Source organism: Triplophysa dalaica, chromosome 1, assembly GCF_015846415.1.
Source record: "Triplophysa dalaica isolate WHDGS20190420 chromosome 1, ASM1584641v1, whole genome shotgun sequence".
Classification (NCBI taxonomy): Eukaryota; Metazoa; Chordata; class Actinopteri; order Cypriniformes; family Nemacheilidae; genus Triplophysa; species Triplophysa dalaica.
In genome coordinates this window covers 26328025-26355592 of record NC_079542.1, presented here as the reverse complement: position 1 = coordinate 26355592, position 27568 = coordinate 26328025, and the positions used below count along the sequence as shown (strand labels likewise).

General features: G+C 39.1%; 2 protein-coding genes across 7 annotated transcripts in view; one reads left to right on the top strand and one right to left on the bottom strand.

Moving 5' to 3' along the window:
- Positions 1-10707, top strand: tnfsf12 (TNF superfamily member 12). 2 transcript variants are annotated; one of them, XM_056744345.1, is made up of 6 exons: positions 1-4460; positions 7308-7389; positions 8820-8861; positions 8946-8969; positions 9048-9175; positions 9410-10707. In XM_056744345.1, the coding sequence occupies exons 1-6, from the start codon at positions 4311-4313 to the stop codon at positions 9662-9664; spliced, it is 681 nt and encodes a 226-aa protein (XP_056600323.1). In that variant the 5' UTR covers positions 1-4310; the 3' UTR covers positions 9665-10707. The 2 variants fall into 2 exon arrangements, with proteins under 2 accessions (XP_056600323.1, XP_056600316.1); XM_056744338.1 differs by lacking the exon at positions 1-4460 and adding an exon at positions 5216-5912.
- chd3 (chromodomain helicase DNA binding protein 3) overlaps positions 1-27568 on the bottom strand; it is a 66905-nt gene that overhangs the window by 4206 nt on the left and 35131 nt on the right. For 3 of the 5 annotated variants that reach the window (XM_056744299.1, XM_056744307.1, XM_056744328.1), the window contains exons 35-40: positions 25720-25828; positions 25327-25459; positions 24299-24494; positions 23199-23362; positions 22680-22803; positions 17278-19071 (exon numbers count right to left, since the gene is read on the bottom strand). In XM_056744299.1, coding sequence (XP_056600277.1) covers positions 18866-19071; positions 22680-22803; positions 23199-23362; positions 24299-24494; positions 25327-25459; positions 25720-25828 — 932 coding nt within the window. In that variant the 3' untranslated portion in view covers positions 17278-18865. Of the gene's footprint in view, positions 1-12009; positions 14239-17277; positions 19072-22679; positions 22804-23198; positions 23363-24298; positions 24495-25326; positions 25460-25719; positions 25829-27568 lie in introns of those variants that run through there. The other 2 variants (XR_008906311.1, XM_056744316.1) reach the window with 2 other exon arrangements.

Here is a 27568-nt window from a genome sequence, read left to right as displayed (position 1 = left end):
AAAAACAAGATAATGAAATAATTATCACTCAGATACAGAACAGAATAAAGTCAGATTATTATAAACTTCTCATAAGAGTTACACACAGTAGCTAGTAAATACAGCTGAGTTACCTTTTTAAGCATACAGGCATAGCTGTTTACACTCAGGGCAGACCAGGGGGACATAGACTCATATAGGTCTAATCTATTAATACGAGCAAGAAAAACACAGATAATGGAAGATTGTAAAGCCACTTCAGTACAAATCAACTGACTGTTGTCTGTATGCTTACTCTGAGATGTACAGGAAAAATTTCTTGATTAAAAACAACAATGCACTACAAAGAGATAAGTAAATGCTTATATACATGGATTTAATTAGTTGAAACACCCTCGTTTGAAAAGCACGTTTCAATCCATGTTTGCCTAAGATTCTGGCAAATTCAAACGAAACAATGGCAAAATGTTTTTTGATAATCGATTGGGACACATGTCATTCATTATAGACGCATATTTGCCTATGATACGATATTTTTGCAAAGAAAATACCTTATAACTATCATTCAAACACGAGTTCAGAAACATCACTCATTGAGACTAATGGCCCATTTTAACGTGTACGTGGCTCATTCTGTCCGCCACGAAAAAAAACATAGCAAACTTTCTATGAACTGCGTGAAATAAACGGAAATACAAACCAAGAAAACAGATCTTTGTAACATCGATTATAACCTTTAATTAAATCGCGCGATCAACGGTTTTAACCCGAACTCCGTGAAAAAAATCATATTTGTCGAATCTGCCGCCATCCGAGATGTGGTGGGAAATCGGGTAAAATTATCAACATGCACGCACATGCCCGCAGATACCACGATCCATAACACCGGTCTCGATCTCTTCTAGGTTCGTGAAGCAATCTTCGGTGAAATGCGCTGCACAAGCTTGAACATTCGGATTGTACTTTTAAATAAAATGGCAAGGCAGGGCAAACAAAGTGTCTTTCTTTTCGCGACGAAACACACAGCGTCTCCGCGACATGCGGTGACAATACAATGAGATTTACAAGTACACACACTTTACTTCCGTATAGATTTGGGCGGTCATGTTACGAAGTGACGCACATTCGCCGGGGTGTTTTTACACGAGGCGATTCAGGCAGGGCTGGGTGAGTATTTGCCTTTAGATATTAATGCATCTTTTGTTCCGACACTTTCATTTTTGAAATTTTACGTGTCTAATACATGCATGGGTCACTTAAAACACACCAAATACACAGAAAACACGTATTCGCGCAGTATACGATGTAATAAATTAACAGTTAATTCATTAATAGAACAGTTTGACAACACGCAGTGTGACTTACGTTGCCGAAGTTTACGAGGAATATAACGTTTCCGCTGCGGGCTGCATCCACTTCATTTCAGACAACGCGCGCACCCCGCACCTGCTTACTAGCAACGTTCGTTTCCGCCCACTGAAACCGGGCTCAGTCTTGATCTGTACTACAGCAGAGAAGTTGAAACGGATGCGACTGTAACGTGGATTTGCCGGTTTGCAGATGGATCCGGCTCGGAGTCCCCTGCTATCTGGGTATAGCCAACACATGATCGAACTAGCAGTGAAATGTAGGTCGCAAAAACTATAGTTAGACTGTGCAATATAGCATCTCACAATTGCAATAAAATATGTACACTTATGATGGATTAATTTATTGGATATCATTATTACGCTGTTGTGACAAAGTGACAAGGACATGTCACCAATCAAAACTACACTAGAACTGTAAATAAGATCAAGTTTAGTCTGTAGTCATGATCGGACTATGCTGTTTCTAACTTCGTTTTGACATTTCAAATTAATCCTGATATGTTCCTGCCTGTAAGCTTGTCCGTTCTGACAACGTCGCCAGTTCTTCTTCATTTGGTTCTGAGGACGTCTTGGCAACGTTGCATTTCTTCGAAATTTTGCTTGCGTTCCAGAAACGTCCTAGCCACGTCCTCAATTTTTGCTAATGTACCAGAAATGTCCTAGCGTAAATTGATCGCTTTGAGAATCTTCATACCACAATTACTCAACTCAATTTATTTATATAGCACTTTTTACAATTTATATTGTTACAAAGCAGCTGTACATGAGACATATTGACTATAAGCAAAACAACTAAAGTTATATACCTGTAAAAACAAGAAAAAGGTGAAAACACAGAAGACCGACATACCCACATACAAATGCAATAACACAGACACTCATTTAACACACATTAAATTAGCACACATTTAACATAGAGGAGAGAGAAACACAGGTCAAATATTAAATAGACTATTAATTTCTATATGCAATATTAATATGTAATACTTCTGAATTCTAAAGCAGCCCCCCCAGCCAGGCGAATAGTGCAAAGTAATATGCAAACGGTGGTGTGGAACTCAAAACTCCAATCGAGAAAAAAAACTCGGGAGAAACCAGGCCCAACCAGGGGATTCCAGTTCCCCTCTGGCAAAAGCTGCTGCCTCTGCACAAGCTCGACAGTGCTTGCACGACAAGGCTAAATAAATAAATAAACGTACTAATAAGGTAAATTATAGATTTAAGATTATCATTAATAATCTAATCTATTTCTCCGCACTGCCATCAGGTCTGGGCATGAACTGCATCCTGCGGTAACCTTGGAACAATGAGACAAGAGTGGCTAAGAGAAGAGTACTGCTCTGCACTCTTTGATGCAACAAGTACATCAGTTGTTTTAGGAAGTGTTCCTGGTTCCAGTTGATCTAAATAATGCAGCCTAAACCCACATTAGTCTAGCCATGATGTCATGAATACCTCCTAGAGGTAGGACTTATACGGCGAAAAGCAGCGGCCCTAAAACCGAGCCCTGTGGTACACCGCACTGGACTTGCGATTTGCGTGACACCTCATTGTTTATTGCTACAAATTGAAAACAGTCTGATTTATAAGACTTAATCCATTCCAATGCTATTCCGTTAATGCCGACATAATTTTTGAGTCAATGTAGGAGTGTGCCGTGGTCAATGGTGTCAAATGCAGCACTAAGGTCTAGCAGCACCAATAACGAAATACAACCTCGGACAAATGCAAAAAGCAGATCATTAGTAACTCTGATCAAAGCAATTAACAATTAACGCAGACAGTTCAACATTTATCAAAGCATTTCAAGCGCCGAGCGTCACCGCACGTGTACGCCACTACGGTCATTCCTGCAACGTTTGTAGATTGCAACCAGGTTTTGCCCTGGAGTTAACGCTGATCTAAGTCTCTGTACTTTGACATGCTCTAAATCAAAACTGGAATTCTTCATTAATATCATTCCTTTGGAGGACGGAGCATAATTGAGTTGAAACTACTTTTTCCAGAACTTTAGATATGAAAGGTAAATTCGACATAGGCCTGTAATTCCCTAGTTCTCTAGGGTCGAGGCGGTGTTTTTTCACAAGGGGCCCTATAACAGCCACCTTATATGCTTTAGGCACATGTCATTATGTCAGAGATGAGTTAATAATACTAAGAAAAGGATTTATAATTTCTGGGAGCATATCTTTAAGTTTTGTCGGTATAGGGTCAAGCATGCAATTACAACTATTTATTTTGTGCGATCAACTATATATTTGTACTATAATAGGTGCGTGCGCGTCTTCAGCAAGCACGCGCCTTCTTTGTTCTGCATAGAGCCGCGCGCTTTCATAATTTAACCGTAAACGGTCATTTCTTTTAACCTCACTCCCTGATTTTACTTTTGCAGTTTATTAATATCCTTTATTTACTTTATACCCTCCAGATGTGAGAGTAGACACACATTTTAGTCATTTTCGTTCGATTTGGCGCGTTTAAATGAACGGACCCTGATGGTTTTGAGTTTGATTAAAGAATATTTTGATTGTTGTTTCTAAAAACGGACAACCTGCTAAATTTATGTGGAGAAACAAGAATATAATGTTAAGCCTAAACATACTGTTTGTTCATCTCTGTCTATAAATTTCTGCTTTAAGTCCTCTATATTGTGTTGAAGTTTATGATTATTTATTTCATGTACAGTATAAATAAAATATCTGATTTTGATGTACAGTGCTCTGTTGAGTTTTATAATCGTCATACTGGGCTTTATAAATATTTGAATAGAGAATTAATCCAATTATGCATACAATTTAATCTTTAACGCACAGATAAAATCACAAATTAATTTAATCCTTCATGTGAGGGATAATTATTGTTTAAATAAAATAAAAAGATTTTGACAACGTGACTGTTTGGTCGTTAGGACGTGCTCATCACGTTCTCAGGAACGTTGTTTGGTACGTCGCTGCGACGAATATGGTACGTTACAGATATGTCTTCAGGAGGTTATCACCATGTCACAACAACGTCCAATTTTACGTCGTCAGGACGAATATGGGAATCACAACGTTACGTCGCTGGAAGGTTATTATGGTACGTCGTGGCAACGAATATGGTCCGGTCCAGGTACGTCGTCACATTGTAACTGTGTTAGCTGGGTGTGTACTGAAAGTTATAACATGAACAACTGACATGTCATAATTCCCTCAGTCTATTTTAGCAAGTTACATTTTATGACCTGTTAAGAAGTAACTGTTACTATGGAGCACTTAAGAAGATAGGCCTACTGTACTGATAATGTACAATACTCGTAATGAAAAAAATTACATTGTTGCACGCTGCTGTATGCAGATTAGGCTACTGTGGAGTTTTCTGTGATTTGAAGATGTGTCCATGTATTGCTGTGTTTTTTATTCGTCTTTGGTTTATTAACTGGTTGAGATGAGCATTAAAACTATTTTCAATCTTACCATAAACGTAATACAAGTACATTTCTGCATTATCAATCAAAAGAAAAAAGAGGTTGACGAGGCGGATAATTACGTCGATAAAATGCTGAATTTCAGGGGAAAAGTTACAAAACCTTAAACAACCGCGCCACCGTGTGGTTAAATTAAGAAGTGAACAAATTAATTTATAACAGGAAAACATTACGCCCGTAAAGTGTCATTTATTTTCGATTACAGTTTCACTAGCATGTGCACACATCTCTAAAATATTGGACGGTACACTCAGCTGTTCGGATAGAGTGCAAGAAAAACATGCGAGGAAAATGCACTGGATGATTTGAGGCAAGACGAAGCTAAATGGTATTTCACTACGGAATGTGCTTGGCACCGCACAAGGGGGAAGGAAATATTTTTTTCCACTGCTGTGCAGGACTCACTTCCCTGCAGCTCATACTTAAGCGCATGGACGCAGATGGAGGGCTTTTAAATGAAACCTCATATCGTTCATGGTCTGTTTATTAAAGAGAACGCGGCAAAGTCATGTCAATGAGTCACCTAACTTGAAGGTGGGAATCAAATCCAAATCCTAACAGGTTGCTTTGTTACTGTCAACTCTGCAGAAGAATGAGAGGAATATTTCAGTGTCTTTTGGGCTAGCTGCAGTTTTGGCAATTAACGCAGACAGTTCAACATTTATCAAAGCATTTCAATCGGCGAGCGTCTCCGCACGTGTACGCCACTACGGTCATTCCTGCAACGTTTGTAGATTGCAACCAGGTTTTGTCCTGGAGTTAACGCTGATCTAAAAGCGCTGTAACATCTGCATTTACGCTTTAAATTTCCAAAGCTCTAGCGCGATGGACCTACAAGTGAAGTTCCGAGATGTTCGCGTGGATTACGGACAGAATGATTGATGTGGAAGCTCCAGTGCGCTAAACGATTCGTGTGCGCAACGATGCAGCGGATTCTTCAGAGGAGACGCATCCGCACACTGCGCTTGGCTTGGTCGCTCATGGCCGTGGTCGCGCTGTCCCTGGCCGTGTGCAGTGCCATATTTACAGTGTGGACATTGCGACAAACGCGGGACCTGTCGAGGTCCTTCAAAACTCTGCAAGAGCGTTTAGAGCAGGTAAACATGTTGACTTGTCTGTTATTGCCTTTTAAATAAGGTTCGATGCGCCTAATGTGCATGCTTTCTCAAGCATATTATCCCAACATATGCAAGTTATCCGTGCATTCGACCTTTCATCACCCAGTATTTTTGCAATAATCGTCTCCTTTAATTAGCAGGTTATGCAACACACTGGCCGTAATGTCTCTCTGAAAGCTCTTGCGGCTTTTTGGGGAGGCATATCATGAAAAACGTACTATTATAATTTAGAGGCACTTGATTATACAAACATAACGCCTCTGCGCCGCTATGGGGTCTGCGGGACGCGTTTGACGACCCTTTCAGACATTGCGCGCAGGGTGGTCCCATTTAGTTTTGAAAATCGCTGCCCAGTGTGATTGCGCCGTTGCGAATTTCGTTATACGTTTAAGAAAATTTACTGGAAATCTTAGCCTGCTTGGCAAGGGCGCGTTTCGTAGCCAGCGGACATTGCCTTTTAAGCGTCGTGCATGGTAAAAGCATTTGTGTAATTATGGTTAAATGAATTGCGACTCTTGGGCTACCATTTAGAGCCTGAAGTTTACAATCAGATGCAGCTGGGTAGCTGTCACAAGTCCAATAAAAAGTTGAGACGAAGTAATTCAGCGATGGACATGCAGGTTACAAATGCTGAATCAGATCGCGCAGACCCGAGAATGTAACCACATTCCCAAGGAACTCACATACTGAAAAAAAGTGTATTCCTTTGGATAAAAGTGTCTGCCAAATGCATCAATGTACTCAGTGTTGTGTACATTTATAACAGGTGACATGATGCTGACTTTGCAGTTCAGTACATTTCATACCTGTAGATATTGTAAATGGCGAGCACATATCCAAATGCACTTTTCATGAATCCAGATGGACAGGTACTCTCTTTACTTCTAGGTTCAACCACAGCTCCTTTTCCCAAACTGCTGACAAAGCTTTCATGTACCGTTCACATTGTTAGTCATTATTCAAAATTTAATTCAATGCTTGTTTTTAACATAGAAACATTTCAGGAATGTTTTGCATTTCTTGCAAGGTGTTTTGCCGGATTTTACATAGAGGAAGTGGTTGACATATTAAAAACTGAGTTTTAGTGTTTGCCAGACTTCTGGTGACTGTTTGTTTTTTGTCTCGCTCCTGAACGCCTCCAGCTTATTTCTAAAGCACTGACTACTGCACATGTCACCCGCAAAATGTCACTTAATAGAAGCCAGCAGTGTTTTTTCCTAGTGGTCTGCTTGAACCTGACACATTTATTTAGATTTCATTACTGGCCCAGTCACCCTGGTTGCATCTGTCTCCCATCTCTGTCTGCAAAAGCTGTTGAGCGTGATAAAAATGGTATTTTCCTTCGTTGTCTCATACGTTGTTTTTCACTTGTAGGTGAATATGCAGCGCAAGGCCATCTTTCAGCTCATTCTTGAAAAACGTGAACTGCTGGAGAGTCAGAGGTTCCGCAGAAATGGTAATAATGGGCATTTACAGTAAACATTTAAAGCATTTGCTTCGTCGTTGCATGTGCAGCTTGCCAGTTATAGCAATTCAAGATGCTTTTCAAAGGAACCTAAATAAAACTGTAGTGCTTAAAGAGATGCAGGAGATTTATAAAACACTGTTAAACCATCGTAGCCGTAATGTGACACAACATCTACCAGTGCCAGAAAACCTTGGCTCACCTGCAGTCTTTGCAGCTGCTGGGGGATGATCTTTGGTCACTCGTTGCACGCAATATTTACAGAAACGAAAACATTTTGGATCACAAGGCACCTTGGGTTAACCATTGGGCACATGTTTCCAAAAGCTGCAACAGGAAGCAGTAGGCAGTAGACTGAGTGACAACAGAAATTATAGGCTTGAGCTGAATGGACACGCATCCAGCAAAACCAACTTGCACAATGACAAGCAAGGGCACATCGGTTTCAGACACGTTCTTAAACAAGTGACCCCTGCATTGAAGCCTGAAATAGCTTTAATTGGCAAATGACTGACTTTAGTTCCGCCTCAAATTTGTTTGTAATTATGCGATAAGGCATCTGAAGCGGATGTACTGTGAAAAAACTTCTGCCAGCAGGGCAAAAATAACAAAAAGCGAGGACGTACAGCCAGAAAGATCAACAAAATAAACATTACTCTGGAACAGATGGACCATCAGAAGTCTAATGAGCAGCTGCAAGCCTTCAGCTTACACCTGACGGCTGTCTGATTTCAGAGCCAAAATGCTTATCCACAGTCATTCCTTAAAATATATTGTTTTCCTAGCCCAAAATAGTGCCCCTTGGGGACAGTCAGGGCAGTCGGCTAGAATCAACAGTCGGGTTAACCATTTCTATGAGGTTCCTTTTGAATTATGAGACGTAGGTGATCAGTCAATACACATTTTGACAGTATATCGGGAGCTCAGACAGCTCCCATGAGGCGAAACCGAAGAGGGGTAAAAATATCTCTAAAGGTGGTTTGTTTGAATTATTACGTTTAGTTGAACGGAAGCCATAGCTGTTCTAGTCTATCCCATTTCATAGGAAGATTATTTTCAGCATGACAAAGGTTAGGAAAGAGCCAACGATCCATATTTTTGCAGCCTCCTTTGTTGACTGGAACCAGCTGGTGGGGTGAAAGTAGAAAATACGGTGACCAGTGGCTGTTGCTGGAACAAAGGCTGTGCAGTGTAGAACAGAGCTGAAAGGAAATATTTGACCATCTGCTTTGACAATCAGGGCCTCGACTGGTAGATAAATTATACTAGATTAATCCACGATGTTTGCATCTGCACAGCTGTTAAAAGTTGTGAGAGCTCCACGCGGATGCTTATGTGCTTGTCTTTATCAGATTTCAGCCCGATGAGTTTGGTCTCTTTTTCCAAAACATGCCTCTTTTTTGTCTGTTTTATCTTGCTAGCGCCAGGGAGGAAAGAACGGAAAGTGGCCTCTCACTTTGAGAGTAAGTGGACGATTATTTAGCAAATCTTTTTTTTTCATTGAAACACCCAACTGCGGTTTAATATATCTCTAATTCTTTCAACAGTAACCAAAGACTCTGTTCAAAAAGGTGAGTAATCGGTCACATATAGTGCACATAATATGCATCATGTGGAATATTGTCTAATTCTGTGTGTTTGTGTTCTAGTGGGGACTGAGGGAGTTATTAAAGGATGGACTGAGGAAGTGCTGAATATGAGCAGGGCAGTGCATTATAATTCAGAGACCGGCACCTTCAAAGTGGAGCGCAGTGGTGTTTACTTCCTTTATTGTCAAGTAAGTCGACCAGCACCAGTATTTGAAAACTAAGAGAGTTAATCTTATATCTTTGACCGCCCTAATGATAGACCAGCTTATTGAAATTGTATTTTTAAAGCTAGTTTCTGGGTACATTTCAAATCTTTTCTCTTTTTGTTATGTCTCTTTCTCTGAATTGGCCTGCCATAACATTCCCGTTTCACTTGTCCTGTTTCTCATGTGGTTTGGCACTAACTGAGTTTCCACCCCCAGGTGCACTTCAATGAGAACCAGAGTCAGTATGTGAAGCTTGAGGTTTCCGTACCTAAAGGCCCTTTGCTCCAGTGCATGGAGGGATACGGAACCACACCAGCCTCCGGCTCGCACAAGTTTCACTTCCTAAAGCCTTGCCAGGTCTCAGGCCTCCTCCGCCTTAACAAAGGCGCAGAGCTTAAAGCGGTGACTGGAAGATCCTTTAGTCTTCAGGAGTCGGGTAAACATTACTTTGGCCTCTTCAGAGTTAACTAGAGGCATGGTTTTCTAGACACCATGGACTACATCGTTTTATGTTTTTCCATACATCAGTGGTTGAAATCACCGGACTCGAAAGTACCTAAACCAGACTTGTGTCTTTGACTCTGGTACCTGCTGTTGACTTCAACAAAAGAGTTTCTCTATAACCAGCTGAGCATGGTCATACAATAGATGTCCATTTTATGTACACAAGTGCGCTTCCACAAAGATGTCCTTGGGATGTCAATGACTGCACAACTTGGATCAATCTGTGGAGAAACATTTCTCGGTTGGGCCACAAATGCCTTATTAAACGCGAAACCAGCACAATTTCGACCATATAAATATAGCATTTAATTACAGCATTCCAAAGACTTTGCTCCAGCATCGTGGTTGGCTTATATACTGGCATAACCAGTTTGAACAGAAGGACGATGAGTTTTCGCCTGAGTTGCAGGCCACTACAAGCATCAGAGGTTTCACCACTGGTTACTTGGCTGGACCAAAACAGAGTTGCCCCAGCTGCCTTACCACTGGATGGGTTTCATGCTGAAAAATAAACGTTTTGGTTGTTATGGCAACTCTGAGGACTAAATATGCAATTTAAATATGACCTTTATAGAAAACGGCAAGTGAAATCAGTCAGATACATTTTATGTTTGATGCTTTTATTTCCAACAAGAAGCTCCATCCTCTTTCCAAATATGCTTAGTCACTGTGACCAATATGAAACACATATTTATCAAGAAAAAGATTAAGCCAGTGACCTACTAAAGTACATGATGTGTTTTGTGTGATGGGCTGTGTTATTGAGAGCGACTTGTACATATGGGATGAAAGTTAAACTTTAAGTGATGAGATATTGATCAAGGCTCTTTGGTTTGTGAATGCAGCGCAGCAGAGGAAACTTTAAAAAAGTCACATTATGCCTCTAGTTTTTATACTGTGTATGTTTTATGTTTTTTAAGGGAGAATTTGCTGATTTTTTTAGTCCATTTACATGTTTTTATACCATCGTAATTACATTTAATCTCACTAATAAGAAATATATAAAACCACTGGTGCTCCATGTTTTGTCAGTGTCTCCAGAGTCTTTGCTTCTCAATCCGTTCATAAATATTGTTAATTTAATTTGAAATCGTGATTACAACGGCCATTGTAAATGCACTTTGGCCAGAATGAATTTCCTAATCGTGCACGGACTTCCTCATTGTGTTTTTTTCCTGAATCTGCATTCATTCTGCTTATTTCCACTTGCTTCTGGACTCTCACTTCCTATATATGAGTCTGCAGCAAGGGTTGAAAACCTTTGAGGAAAAACATATGCTTATTCTCCTCCTGCTCTCTAGCCTTATTCCTGCCCCATTTTTAACTCAGTATTTATTTCTGCTGTTCTGGTTCTCATTGCTCCTCACACAAAATTCATGTTTGGCTGTCAAGTTTCTTCTTATGAAACAACACCTAAAGGGATAGTTCACCCAATTGTTTCAAATCTCTATACATCTCTTTGTTCTATTCAAAATAAAAGAAGATATTTTGAATAATGTAGGAAAGCAAACAGTTCTTGGGCACTTTTGACTACTATTGGGATTTCCGTACTATGGTAGTCAATGGTGGCCATGAACTGTTTGCTTCAAAGGAATGTATACAGATTTGGATCAACTCAAGGGTAAGTAAATGATGACAGAAGTTTACTTTTTAATTGAACTGTCCCTTTAATATAACCCTTACTGCTTAGAGATAACTTTTTGTGAAAGTTAATGTGGATTTGAACTGATGGAGGTAGTTTTGATTTTGAATGAAAACATTCTTATTATTTTACCTCTTTATTTTACAAAGACATTCTACACTGACTGGCATTTAAAAATTAAGAGTCGAAATATTCAGATAAAAAAAGTTATAAGTTATATTGTAGAAGTGTAATTATTTGGAAAACACTAGCATCTATTTATTACGCTATGATATTTTAGGAATAGTCCAAACACGATTTCCTGGACCTACTATCTGTGTGTTGACGCTTTAAAATTGATTTTAAAGTTACTGATAAAGTGTTATATTAGTATTACCCCGAGGCAAAATGTATAAAACACTTGCACTTAGATGCCTACATTACATGTTCAAATACACACCCCTAACCCCATCTTTCGCCAGTGCTCGCCTCAACTAATGTTCATACTTTGCACCTTACTGCTGATTGGCTTCAAGGTTGTTTTGGTAATAGGCCCGATTTTGTCTAAGCCAGCGTAATTCTGGAATCAGACACCCAGCCACTTTGATTGCAAGTCACTTTGATTAGATTGCAAGTCACTTTGGATAAAACCTTTCATATATTATCTTAATAACAGCCCAACAATACAACATTTCCCCATTTGAGTTTTTATTTTATTACAAACAAAACCAAAAGAAAGAAAGATGCATTATTAACATGTTATGTTCCGTTTGCTGAATGTTGATCACAACATCGCAATATACACAGTGACGCTTAGCAGAAAACAAACAAAATGCAAAATATGACAGAAAGTGCTTGATTTGACACAGCTCTTCGAAATAATAATACCAAGCTCTTAAATGTGTGATATATCAGTTTCAGCTGAGAAACTAGGGACGGGGCGAATAAATTAACATGTTAACTCATGACCTGTTTGAGTAGAGGCCTATAGGGACGGTACAACTGCAGCCGTATACAGAGTTCACATCTGCCCATTAACTCTTTACAGTTGTATTACCATTCAAGATGTTTACATAACATTTGTAAAATTGCAATTGTAGGAACCACTGTTATCTAAGCAGAAATGCTAAAGTATTCAAATATATGCATTCAGTTTTCAATTTCATGGTTACAAGTGATCCACAGCATACACATTATTTATTGGCAATCCCCAAATAAGCTATAACTATGCTTTTTAGATAGTAATGATATCAGTTGTCTGAAGTTCATTTAACATCTTTGTTGAATAATATTACAAGAGGTCCCCTACAGTGAAATGTCATGGACCAAACATACAATGAATCAATGTTTTGACTGTTTTTTTATTATTATACTTATTTAGACTTTTTAGGAGCTTTGCAATCGTCACATCGAGAGCAACCACAATAATCAGAGTCGTAAAAACAATGATTAAAAGCAGGAGAACACAATGAAATTGAGTTTAAATACGCAAACAATATCAAAGAGTTTGTAAAAAGAAATGTGAAAACGAAAGGAGTGCGGTGTGGAGCAGTGACTTGTCTGAATGAATGTGAAGTGATTGGGATGAAATAGTTAATAGTGAGAGAGAGAAAGAGAGAGAGAGAGAGAGAGAGAGAGAGAGAAGAGTTTGGAAAGTGTATGGTTCCAAAGTGATTCAGTAACAATCAGATGAACCGTCTCCACCTCAAGGTGAGTTTATGGGTCAGTACGTTAAATGGCAGGCAGCCCATTTTTAGGAGAGATTTTTTTTAATAACAAACACGTCTTTTTATCCAAAGACAATAATGCAGCCAATACTGTTTGTAATTTAATACATAGTTTCCTCCCTGTCATGGTAGATTATAAATTTTAACTTGTGATTTTCCCTTAAAAAATGTTATGAAATGTTGCACTTATTATGTTTTACCTTAAAATTAACTTTTTGTGTCTCTATTGATTTAGTGTGTCCGTGGGAAATGTGATAATTTTCCCAACATTGGCATTAACTATAAATGAGAACAACACATGTTATGGCCTGGACAGATCCGATCTCACTATAATAAAATCAGCCGTAATCTTACTAGATTGATTCGAAGGTAATGGTGAAGGTAAAAATGTGTGTAATTCTAGATGAATGTTTCCTAATTACACACTAAGCAAAAGAAACATCTAAGAAATTGTTTTTTGGTTAAGCATCTTATGTGCCTTAGACTTTTTCACATTACTGTATATCTCACTGCAGCTAAAACACCAGTTTCCTGCTTGTTTATATTACACAGGGTCGCTCAAATTGCCACGCTTGCACACAATGAGGGTTCTCTTAAAAGACTGCACTGTGCAAGAGCGGGCACAGCTCAATGCATGAGCGTTCTGCTTGACTAAACTATGGATTGTGAGGTACATGCTGTTAGAAAACAAATCATTGGGGGTGATGTGAAGCTCGGCAAATGTTATTCCACATGCATGCAGATTGTGTGAGTGGAGGGGCTTTATTAGCGGTATAATGGGGCTTTGGATGAATGTTGAGCATGCCCGATTGAACTGTTGTGAGTTTTGAAAGAAAGAAAATAAAGAGTGCGTGTGTGTTTGGAAAAAAAGAACCCCAAGCTGAGTATCTGCTCATCTGAGTTCCACTGAAGTAGCTTTAATGCGAGGTGGCATAAAAGTGCTGTTGCGATACTGAGGGTAGATACACTGTGTTCATTGATCAAACTGTAGGTTAGCAGGTGCATGAATGCGTGCTCTGAAGGCATACTTGTATTTACATTTGCATGCAGATGTTCGGCCGAGTCTGTGCGCGTCGGGAGGGGTCAAATTCAGTCGTCGATGCAGATCACCTCCCCGCTGCGCTGTTCCCTCCGTGCCATCAGAAACTCCGCCTCCCTTTCCTTTTTTACTGACATGGGGGGTCCGTTCAACACTGCAGGGAACATGTAGACACACATACAGTAAATGAAGGTAATGACCCATACACTAATGGCCTGGTCACATTGAAAGAGATTATATTGTTGCCAAGTGTGCCAAGTCGCTGTTTTGTTGGTTGCCATCTGACCATCATAGAACCGCTCTTGTGTTTTTGGTGGGCTGCATAACTGGCCACAAATTAGATGTTTTTCTGCCTTGACAAGGAATCCGTTTATAAATTATAGTTGTGCACAAAACATATCATGAATGAAGAATGATATAGAAAATAATTATAATTCCACTCCATAAATCGTTGAGGTAATTCTTTAATGAGTAAACAAAGTGAAAAGATCATCTAATAGAATAATAATACAAAAGATATGCGAGGATCACTGTAATGCACAAATAATATAAAGGTTTTTTTTCATCAAGCACACACACATAGTGAGTGTATAGTGTTAGAAATTCTTTAGCTTCCTTTGCTGCTCTTCTGGATTTTGTTGTAGACTCACAGTATGACTGACATGTCCTTTGAATCACAAAAAATTTACCATTTAAACACTCTCTGTAAAGACTGTAATCAGCCAACACTGATTGAATGTCATTTTATTTAAAAAATTATACAGCAAATGGTGTTATAGCATTCGCAACCTTTGGTTCGAGGAACTGACCCTTCAGAAAGTTCCAGCATACTGTACATACAAATAGGCCTTGCAATATCAACACCAATCTTGTACTCTAATCTAGTCAAATCAAAACACCGTACAGATGAACAGATGTACCCTGAACACTTTTAGACATTTGAACAAAATCACTGACAGGTTGTGCAATATCTTGGACAGATCTTGTACTATTTTCATTGTGTACACTGGCTGTCTATTTCATCTCAAGCCTAGACTTGCAGAAGCAGTTTTAAGACCTTGAAAAAGACAATCCCTCTTGGCTCATGTTCCTCAAATTACACAACTAAAGAATCTTTAAGGACAATAATGCCACAGTCAATTTTTGCTTTACAGATTTTGGCAGAGATTGATATTTTTGAGCGGGCAGAAAAATGCGTAATGGAACAGTCTGAAGCTAACTGTTGACTTCAATTATCTGATTAAGACTGGCAGCATTTGGTAAACATGTAATAAGAGAGGAAAAATGCGGGTCTTTCGGATGAGGAAGCTTCTGGAGAAATCTCGGAATGTGTTGTGGCTCCTTCACAAGGGGGAAACGCTATGGCAGAAACCCGCCGGGTGACTTTCATATCTCCAAACGTACTGCATGCTCCTGCAACACGAGCCAAGCAAAATAATTCATTACTCAGAATCAGACCGCAGAGTGACTAGGACTCCCCGCTTCTACAATCAACAACTCTGGGTCCCTTTCTCTGGGTCTGTCTGTCTCTCTCTCTCTCTCTCTCTCTGGCTCACACCTGCTTTTTCTTTTCTGGACTTTCTGTTTCTCAGACTGCCTCTCTCCCAGGCTGTCTTTCAAGACTGTCTCTGTCCCAAGCAGACTCTTTCGTCCGGAATGTCTATTTCTCCAAAAGTCTACCTCTTTATGAGACTGTCTGTTTCTCTTTCCCCAACCGTTTAAACCCACATTCTCTATGCAAACATGATCTGAGGGCATCAAGTTTGCTCTTGCGTACGGACCTGCCTAAGCTCTCACTCTCTCTATTTCTTTCTTTTTCAGTAAACCAGAAAAGCACACAGAGATGGCTGCTGGCCTCAGTGACCCAGCCTATCTTAACAACCAGCACACTCACACAATTAAACACTCACATGGAAGCCACACAACAGCAGCTCTGAATCTTCACTCGTACGATGGGCGCACCAGCAGAGGCAAACATACGTACAGTTAGCCTCAGTCCATTGATACAGAAGCGTACCGCACAGGTTTGTAAAGTCATGTGGACTCACACTTTTATCAACTATAAGACAACACACCCCATGGTGAGAAATTAAGTATTCTGATTATATGCACTTCCATATTCTGATGCATTTCTGAGTGAAACGAAATTTATAATAAGAAAAAATTGTGGGGATCGCTTATGCTTTTAACTGCGAATTGATGGATGTATAAATGGAACTGGGAAGCAGACTGACAGTTGAAGGGGAGGAGTTAACGGATCCTACGCCCAAGCTGTATAATTTACGTCATTTGAGATGGATAGTCACTACAGGCCTGAAGTGCATTTTCAGATTTTAATTGAAATTTAATAGGCAACATATAAAGAGAATGACCCACATTTGTCAGCTATTGACAAAAAACAACACTGTAATATTTCACGAAAAATAAGAAACTGTAATTGTCCATTTCACTGGGACTTTAATGCTTCAATAAGCACCCAAGAGCATCAGTATATGTGTGGATCCATGATAATTTTTAAAGCACAGAAATTTGAACAATTTCACAGTTGAATTACAGCAGACACCATGACACCTACAGTTTAACATGCATTGACACACGTTTTGTGACGTGAATGCTGCTGCACATCAAATGTAGTGTAAACAGCACAGGTTATGTCATAAGGTGTCATGACGATCTGTAAAACTGTTTAAATATTAGACTGTATATAACAAAAACCAAAGGGAGTACATGATGAAAATGATGAGCAAGATGCCATACCTATATGCTGACATTCATAGGCGTTCCCAGAGGAGAATGTTATTGCTCATAGAGTTCTAAATTGTGTTTCATTTATGTTTCAACTTGGACTCCTAAAACTGCTTAAGAGAAATAAGGAAAAATTTGACTATTGACTGTTAAAATACATGGAGAGTATGGAACATTTTATATGAAAGCATATTATAGTGGTAAATAATCTGGATTTGGATGAATTCGATGAGAAATTAAAATTGAAATCTTCATATTGAGACTTGATTTTAGACTTGGCCAATCTCAGCTCAGTTGTGATATTGTTGAGATTTCTTCTAAATTTAATGGAGATATTTGTGAGATTTCTGGGTCGTTTTCTCATCTGAGACAAATATCTGAAAGTTCTCCATTTAACCTCTTTGATGTCTAGGAGAAATAACTGATTAATTAGACAACTCACTTGTGATGTGTTTCTTTCTGATGGGCTTTATTTAGACTTATAGTGAGTTATAATGTACCACCGTTGTGCAACGTCCATCCTACAGTCTATTCATTAAATGATCTCCTTTTGTGTACTGTAGAAAAAACAAAGTAATATAGACTTTGGAACCATGCCAGAATGTAGGTGGAGTCTTTATTTTTGGGCAAGTGGGTCTTGACTATGTGTCTATGTGTCTGTATGTGGGTGTATTTGTGCATTTTTGATGAATACAGGCAGTCCTCATACAACAGTCATGTACTGTATAAATGTCCTACTGGGGATTAAATCTGGCTTAAGCACAGGAATTTGGTCTGGTTGAATAGTTTGTGTGTGCACACTCTGTGCAAAGGTCTCTTGCACTGACCCAGAACCAGCGCATACTCTTCTTTCATTGGGAAGACCAAGAAACGAATCTCAGGTCAGCTGCAAAAATCAACGTCTGGTACTGCATGTGCTGAAGTGATGAAGAATTCACATTCCATTAGCAACCTCAGAACAGGTTGTAAAAGATGGAGTTTCAGCCTCCAGAATGACACGCTTCGTGAATACGGCGCGTCAGAATGTGAAACTCATGACTTTTCCATTGACTTCTCATGGTTTCGTGCCACCGTACTGGCCTTGTACGAGTCCTTATTTAGGTTGAAGATGGTAAAACCGGCAGAATTTCCAGGAGGTCCAGTGTATCCAAGAAAAGAAAAGAAAATGTCAAGATAGCTGCACTCCAGTTTGTTTCAGTTCCAAAAGCGTTTTGATTGGGTCAGGGGGTTTAATGCTTGAAAACAAACTTGCGGTATTTTGGAAAACTTCAGTCTTTGGAATTCTTCAGTTCTGGCATTGTGAGAAGCTGCAGGCCTCTTTTGCGGCTATGCGTTTGTGTTTGGGAGAAAGTGAATGATAAAAAAGCGAGATATAAATGGATGCAGAGAGTGATTTGCAGTGGAATTAGGGAGGGAGGTTTTCGGGCACTTAAACGAGCACTCCGGCCAAATGCAAAATGAATCTGCTGGGATTTCTCTGGGACCAAGAGATGAAAGAGGGAGAGCGGTGGGGGCAAGGGGAGAGAGACAGAATGGAGTGTGAGAAGGGAAGAGAGATAGAAAGGGGAAAAAAGTGTTGGGTGAAAAAAGAGGTCTGTGTTTTTGTCGACTCTGCTGCTCTCCGACTGTCCAATCCGTTTCGCAGGACATTTTGGGTCAATTTCTACTGTCACTTTCTATTTGTCTCGTAAAGATCAGATTTGTCATTTAAAGAGTACATAATGTTTATACTTCCAAGTAATCTCTTCTTTTAGAAGCGCTCCCACTCACTTTCCCCTATTCTGGATCCCTTCTGTCTATTCCCTTCTGTATTTGTCTCTTTCTCTGTCTTCTCTACCTTATTCTATGATATCTTCAGAAATATCTTCAGACATTCCCACCCCCCTGTACCCCTTTAACTTTACCTTCCCCTTTCTCTAGCTCATTCCCACTTTGTCAGGCTCTTGTTTTTTCCCCTTTAAACACTGTCCCTCACATTTTACAATCCCTCTGTTTATTTCTCTCTTATCTTAAATCTCCATCAGTCACTACTTCAGTCAAGGTTTTTTGGGCCGACCGTTGCGTGGGAGGTTCTCCACAGTGTTGCTGAGGCGATACTTGACGATGATGCTGTGCACGGTGGATTTAGGCATGCGGAGCTCCAGACCAATTGACCCTTCTGATTTGCCGTCCTTCCACAGGTCTACCACCCTCTGGCGCTGCAGCACGTCATGTTCCTTGGTCTTCAGGCAGGACGGAGCTTCTGTGGAGGCAGAAAGGGGGCAGACTGTAGACACTGGGGGGTAGGGAGTGGGCAAGCAGCATCAGTCCTCAATATTCACAGAAAGCAAAAACACAAATTCTGTCAGGGGGCTGGAAGGTGGCCTTCTCAAAAACACACTCTTGAGAAGTATCCTGCATGAAATCAGACATCCCAAATATCCCAGTTTTGAGTTTCCCGCTTGTACAGTTATCCTGAGAGATGTGAACAGGACATCCACCGGTTGCACGATGCACTCAACTTTCACAATGTTAAAAGAATGTTTTGTGTTGAAATAATGTGTCTAAAACCTTCTGCTCCACGAAGTTCATGACACGTATAAAGCTTTAGAGTTTAAGTGGCAACAACTTAATGGAAAAATAAAGAAAACAAGAGATCTTTGCCAAAGTCTTTATTTCGGAGAACTTTAAGAATGATTGAGAGAGATGTTACATGGTCTGCTAGGCTTTCTACAGAGGTGCTCACACTCCATTTGTCCTATTTCTGTCTTTTAAAGAGATGTTGACTGGGTTCGAAAGTTTCCTATTATGGAGTACATTAAACAGATCAACACACTCAGTCCTTCATTTTTTCCTCAATTTTATATCTCTTTCTCTCTTTTCTTGAGTAGTCTGGCATTCTGTTTTCATCTCTCTTCTTGGCTCGGTCTAAACCGGGGTCACCACAGCTATCTTAATCAGGGACCAGAGGGTTCAAATGGGCCCCAAGCGGGTCTTATTTTTAGCCCAGCGAGGATTCAACGTGTACAGCCTCAACAAACTCATCCAGTCTCTACAACCACCACGATCTGAAGCCTGGGGCTATTTAGGAGACAGACAGAAAGAGAAAAAGAGAGACAGACATAGAGAGAGTCTAGCTCGGCCCCAGGGGGTTTAAAGCCCAGAGTAAAAGGCACGAGCACATTTGTGTTTCTTTTTGTATTTTTCCCTCTCTTAAAAATATCTGAGTAGAAAAGCAAAATATGTTCCTTCGGCTGAGCAATTCCTGGCACAGCTACGGTTCTGGATAAACGTAATGACATTTTCAGAAAAAGCACAATGGCAAGAAAATATGCCTCCCTCAGACACTGTGGTAGAAAGATTGGTATCGGGACACTCAATCTAAAAGCCTGAAGAAACAGATGGGATGACGGCCTGAGCTTGGCCTCTGGTATAGTAAACAGAGCGCACAAAATAAAAATAACTGCATTTGTTCTTCTCACTGCTTCCTGCTCACTGTCGTTACAGAGCTAATACTGAAACAATAAACGTGATGGCAGGACTAGATCTTGGACCGGAGCTGAGGAGCGAGAAATGATTTTGCCAAAATTCCACGGGGGCCCTTGTAAATTAAAAAGCAATTATTTGTGTTAAAATCCTAACTTGATTCATATCTTAGAGAAATTTGAATCTGTTAAGTGTCAGTGGATTTTATAACTAAGAACATAATGTGTTAGGAACAATGATTGAACATGAATTCAATTTGTGAGCTTGTGTTTAAAAATCATTCAGAAAATGAAATCTGTGGAACACAAATCATTACAGGTTCTTCGGATTTTAAACAACTGATTCGATCTTTGTTTAATCTGTTTTTAGAATCAACAATCTTCTAAATTGAAGAAATATCCAATCCAATCTCTTAAACACTGACCTTACAACTGATCTGTTGTAAAATGGAGCCTTCTCTTAAACGGTGTGCACCCAGGCAAGCACACACTCACACATAAACCCAAATAGACTTAAAATAGAGAGCCACAAACAGAGAGAAATATAAATGAAATTTAATTATATTTGGATGTTAATCATGGGATGGCACCGGAATGCTGTCAAATGATACAACTGCGTTTAAAAAAATACAGTTTGCTTTACACCGCGCTTGCTGCATCGTGTGTGAAGAGAGTTGAATCACAGCATTATATTTCTGAGCATTTGCTGTGTGTGTCATTGTTTCTGATGAATCTACAGAGCCAGAGTAAGATTACAGTAAAATTACATACCCAAGTTTGAAGTCTGAATGTGATGAAACTAGGGTGCTATAAAATAACACAAAGGTAACAGAGACTATGTGAGTGCTGAATGTTTATGGTTGCAAGTTTGGGTATATTATGCAGTTGTCACTGTCATAAATAACCAAACTGTGTTTGAAAGGAACCATATTAAGGACTAGAATAATTTTGTTATAATAAATGTATTTTTTTGAATCAAAAACAGAATAGTTTAGACAGTTTTTTGGCAACATCTGTCTTGTGTGTGTTTTATATATGGTGTATTTACATAACCAAAACTTCACATTTTACTAATGTGAGACAGAATTCCATGGCCAATTTACGTTTAAGACATCGAGCAGATGATGTTTTGCGGAGAAACAAATGAAAAGTACTTTATATTCACATTTTGAGCCTGCCATGATCAACAGATGGCAAGTAAATCTGCCTTGCAAATTCCAACCAACCAAACAAATACACTAATACCCTCTCCAGCTGGTTAAAGCAGATTTCCATACAGCTTCAGATTTCGCTTGTTATTTAAAAACTGCTTAAATTCCACATTTGAAAAACTGTTTTGACATCTTTATGTTTAAAAGCGCAACACATCCTCTGTGGACATTCGAACACAAATATTGTAATTTCATAAATACACTCAGATAACACAACACATATGGAGGCTGTTTGTATACCATCATAAAAGTTCAAATCAACAATTTCAACACTTAGAGATTTGATCTTTACCAGACTGCGTACAAACATCCGTAACACAATAGGAGCAGTTAAAGCGGGCGTAACACACGCGGTTTCTGCCAATCTCATATTAATCTTGAGTACCTATAGAGTAGTATTGCATACTTCGAATCTTCGAAGACTATTTAGTTTGATAAAATGTATAAAAGATAGATACAGCTATACGATTGTTTTTGAAATCATACGGCGCGTGCGGGGGGGAGAGGTAAAATGAACTAAAGCACATGCAACATTGCCAACAAAACACAGACATCAGTTTTACTAACCGAATGCGATTCATGTCAGGCATCTTTTAGCGCTGGAACATCCCAATATATCAGTTTCAAACGATCTCCAAATCCAGCGTTATATCCCCCTTTTTTTAATATAAAATTCATCACCCAAATGGAGTGAATAAAAACAAACACCTGAACTTCATGAACATATGCCCTCTCTCTCTCTATCTCTCTCGTGCATGCAAGTGAAAGTGACATCTGCGCATGCTCCTTCTTCTGCTCTCCATGCTGTAGCATGGACGTGCCGCATGCTTTTCTGGGAGAATTGTCCAGTAAGGGACTAAGAAAAGTTGTTACAAAACAGTTTTTTATGTTCGAAAAAAAACTTTCCGAAACCTGACCATCGCTGGGGGAGTGTGTCGAGCACAGAAATACTACGTAATGCTCCCAACTCGTTTTTTGACAAGTTGACCATGTTAAGCATGAGAAGACAGCACGTTTAACATTGTAAAGAAGTCAGAATACATGAAACACAGTTGCAGAGCCGCTTTAACAGATCCACTGATTTTTATTAGTGTAAATTATAAGAACGAGAAGCATTTATGATATTTGTGCTCTGTTTTGGTGGGTTACTCTGGGGACGGATTAACAGAACTGACCTGATATGAAGGAGCCAGGAGGCATCTGGCTGTAGTTGGACCCAGCCAGTGTTAGTGCTGAAGGTGCGGGTGTAAAGGGGGAGCCAAAATTCTGTGGTGTGGCATAGGGGCCCGGAGGAATAACCTAGAAAAAAAGGAAATTATAAAGAACATGTGTTCGTGTAAAACAGGAATTATATTAAAAATCAATTCACAAGGGTGGTAGAAGATCTTTCACATTAATAAATAACAAATGACTGCAAAAGTGCCTCTGTGGGTGCATTGGTGTGAAGCTGGATATGAATATGAACCACTCTATTTCGAAACGTAAAAAGCTACTTTTAACTGTTTCCATTAGCAGTTACCTTCCAATGACAGTCCAACTATGATTGCCAACCTCAGAAGAAGAAAATACTTTGAATTTTTTATTTTTTTTGGCTTACTGACAAACGACTGACATGCATTGCATTATATATAGCAGCAAAATATTATGTGACTGTGTGCCTATGAACCCAAAAGCTGTTCTGTTGTATTATTTACCGGAGGCGTGTGTGTCTCGTTGCCCTTGTTGGCCAGTCTGCTGAGGATGCTTCTCTCTGACATCTGCAGTCGGGCTGTAATTGGTGGGACTCTAGAGAGTGTAGCTGGAAGCCGCATTACATCCGCCTTCATGTCACTCAGTAGCTCCTCTAGCTGGTTAAGAACTACAAAAATGTCCATCATTATGTGATTGTATGGCTAATGTTATTAACCTATATATGACTTATTTTTACTCCTTTTTATCTGCTGTGTCAATCTTGTTTTGTAAATACTGTATGTGGTACATGCAGTATTGGTGTGTTTAGAAGAGTAATACCACAGTGGCTGACACAAACTAAGATGTCATCAAGTTTTCCTTTTTAGGGCTACTGTTGATACAACATGGCAAGCAGACCCGCGGTGTATAGATAGAAATAACTCATTCTAGGATAATAAAAAAATAATGCTTAATTTTGCAAAGTCTGTATACACATCTGAAGGCTTAGTTATGTATATTATATTGCATTTCTGTCAATAGATCCTCCAAAATATGAAACTTTGGACCTTTAAGCTGAACTGACAACATAGCAGGAAGCATTAACTGCATTCTTTACCCAAGTCATTGCGCCTTAAACAAACAGATATTATACTTTCAAAAACACTTACCTGTTCTTTAAAGAATTTTATAGCAGTTTAAACTTCTTAACCACGAGGTAAAGTCAATCTTACACACTCTGTTGTTACAATGTTCCAAAATTCGTAAGATCAGCCTGAGAATCTACTTACAGTCATGCAAACTAACCGAAATTAATATAATTGAGTCTAATTGTCAAATGATGATTCATTACTCTAAGAATGGCAGGTAACAGTAACTAAGCCAAGTAAAATGATATAAAAAAACATGCTTGGGCAAATTCCAGGACATACTGACAGTGCTTTGAAACATAGAGGAGCTTGCAGGAATACTGGTCCCACTGGATGTAGAAGCTTTTTATCAAACGCTTAAGACAGCAACAAACTCTGCCTCAGTCACACACAAAAATATTTCGTATGATACATCATTTCTCATGTATAGATATTTATGACACGAATTCCACACACATGCACGCACACTCTCTTACCCTTATGCAAGACAGCATTGGCAGGTTTGTTTCCAGCAAGTGACTCCTTGCTGAGGTGCTGGTGGGACTCAGCCAGACATTCCACCTCGGTGAAACGAGCGTTCAGAGCCATGGCCGGGTGAGTGGGGTCCTGGGTCATGTTGAGGTACGCAGCTCGACGTAACTGCTCCTCTATCACCAGGGCCTGCTCCAGCAACTGAGAGAGACATATTCATATGTATTAGTATGTGCATGACGTGACCTTTTATCTTTTTCAACACATATGATTTACATTCAATATATACAGTAAATACAATTGCTCTATTGTAAAGTGTAGCTGTAGATATAATCAAATTGGTTTAAAAAATGGTGAGGAAAAAAAGAAAGGAAAGAACAGAGTGAAGAGGCTAAAAGCGCCAAAAAGAAAAGAAAATTGAGAAGTAAGAGCTAGTGAAAAAGAAAGGAAAACAGGCCACAAATAAAGGGAAATGGAGAAATGTATTGAAGGAATTGACAGAAAATTACGATAAAGTGTTCTAGTGTTTTATGAGCATGAGAAAGCATCAGATTCTAATGAATAGAAGTTTCACATGAGTTCTCAGGTTCCTCAATGCATTTTGAATAATATAAGAGACGAAGAGTAAGACAGAACAAGAAATGACAAGAGAGAGAGAGAGAGGCTGAGAAAAAACAAAGGAGGATGTAAAGAAAAGGATATGAAACATGTGATGAAAAGAAACAGGAAAAACAATGAGAGGGAGGGCTGTTTCGCAAGAATGCATTTCAGCATATTCAGGTTTTGTGTTTGTGGCGCATCAATGTGTACAGATAAAATCTTCAGGCAGGAGTCGTACAAACATCAGCACAAAGGTAAAGTAATAAACGTGTCAAAACAAGACACACATATAATTATAACAAATGACAGCACCAAGAAACTGTGTTCAAACAGCAACCTACCATAATGTTATAAAAGCAACAAAAGCCACAATGAAAACAAAACGTGGAGGAAATTAAATTTAACTAATACAAATGATTTACTTACAACTCACCTTAAACCTCCTTGCAAGGAATTTGTTCTTCATCTCTAAGAAGTTTCCTTTGTTGGCTTGAGTCTTGAAAGGATCATTTACGATGGCAAACTGCAGATCATTCTGTATATCCTGCCAGCGTGCATAACCATGGCTAAAACAGGTCAAGGATTAAAGTTTGAACCCATCAAACACTGACTAGAACAATTTATCTGAATTAACAGAATTTTATTGTAACAAAAATCTCCTTCATTTAACATGAATATATTAATAGTTTTTGTCTTCTCTTTTTATTGCATTGTTCTTCTTGGCTATGAACTTTAAACATTATGAATCCAGAGAGGAATATTGTGTTCAGATTGTACACACAAAAACCCTCTCGGCCATTTGACAGCAGCTCATCTCCAAGGATACCAAACAATGCCTGCCAGCAGCCAGAAATCATGTCGTCTGTGCCAGATCTCGTTGATCTTGCCTGATGAAATGGCCGCCCGTTCTTCGTTCTGCCAAAGAGTGTGCAGCTCTGGACAGAAAAGACGGCCACAAATCAGTTGGGAAACTTAATAATTTGTTCATACTTTATAATGAGTAAATAAACGATAAGTAACAACCCTCTGACAAACATTTAAATCTGCTTAACTAGCTATAAACCAAAGTATTTGTTTAGAGCACAGGCTGTGTGCTTAGTGTTTTCTTGAAATGTTTTATCAACGCTGATGAATGTTTATAAGGACTAAGCATAAACCTCTCTATTTTTGGCTGTACTCTTTCAAAGTTGTAAATAAACTATATAAAGTGATCGTCCACTGGGAACAAAAGTATCTATAGCCACAAGGGTACAAACAAGGACAGGATTTGGACTTTGAACATCTAGTAGTAAAGTTCAAAATGTGTAAAAAAAAATATATGAGAGACCGCTCCTAAATTACAGTAGAGAAAATATCATTTAACATTGGTCATTACACCCATCTTTAAAATTATTTTCCCAGAATCGGAACAGCTACTCCTTCCCCCTACACTCCCATTATGTTATTCACCCTCACCGCATGATGATTATTCATAGCATTCCTCTATCAGTATGTGCGTATACACATGCACAGTATTTGCATGCAAAATGTAAACACGCAAGTGTACACTTACATAAACTTGGTTTATCAATATAAACAGAAGAGCATGAAATCATGGGTTTTCTCATTAAATAAATGTCATTAGGTAATAATCAATGGCGGTGTGGAAACTACTCTATAAGGGAAGCTTTTGTAAACCACTGACAGACAAAATCACTCGATGCCAAACTGCTCAGAAATAAAATTTATTCACCATTACATGGTTCAAACCTGTATTTGACTCTTTCATCCGTGAAACACAAACAAGATATTTTGAGGAATGTTCTAGTGGTTTTGGGCCGATGTTGTTTGATTAATACCAACACAATATATTTTATTTTGCGTTGTGTAGACAAACGAAAGCCATACAGATTTAGAAATGACATGAGGATGAGTAAAATGAAAATTGAAAGAATTTTCATTTTATGTTCATTATCTATTTGCTAATATGACTGTCATCTTATCTTGAATACACACTTTTCCATTTCACCTTCATTGTAACTGTAACCTACATCCTTCACCATACACAAGCGAGCATGCGCAGAATGATTTCTTTGCTGGCGCACAAAGATAAACACAGATGAGGGTCAAACATGCAGGAACTTGTGAGACTCTAAGCAGATTGGAAGTGATATAAATCAATACAAGAGATGTGAATTACCTAAGCAAGCACTATGAATATCAAAACTGCATTCTTAAAGGTCCAGTGTATGAAATTTAGCGGCATCTGGCGGTGAGGTTGCGAATAGTAACGGCTATCTCCCTTCTGAAGCACTGCGGTGGCTGACACAGAACTAAGATGTTGCGTTTTCTCTTCTTGTCGAAAGAGATAACGTATTTACGAAACGCACTCTGTAGAGCAGCTTGTCCTTTTAATGCTACTGAATGCTACTGACCCGCAGTGTATGCATACAGAAATAACTCATTCTGAGGTAATAAAAACGTAATGCTTCATGATGTATGGTCTTTATACACCTCTGAAGACATAGTTATGAATACAATATTGTATTTCTGTCAATAGATCCTACCCAAAAATGCAATGTTCCATTAAGATGCAGTGTGCTAAGTGAGTGAACCAAGGGTAATAGATACAGGATATAACAAGATGTGGCACTGCCATTACTATGAACGGGGAGGGAATTCAATGCTACCGCAGA

Bases quoted from the DNA above. Each gene is read 5' to 3' on its own strand.
- tnfsf12 (XM_056744338.1), top strand. From the start codon at position 5,697: ATGTGGAAGCTCCAGTGCGCTAAACGATTCGTGTGCGCAACGATGCAG. The intron at 8,970-9,047 runs GTGAGTAATCGG...TTTGTGTTCTAG, and splicing joins CAAAGACTCTGTTCAAAAAG to TGGGGACTGAGGGAGTTATT. The intron at 9,176-9,409 runs GTAAGTCGACCA...TTCCACCCCCAG, and splicing joins TTTACTTCCTTTATTGTCAA to GTGCACTTCAATGAGAACCA.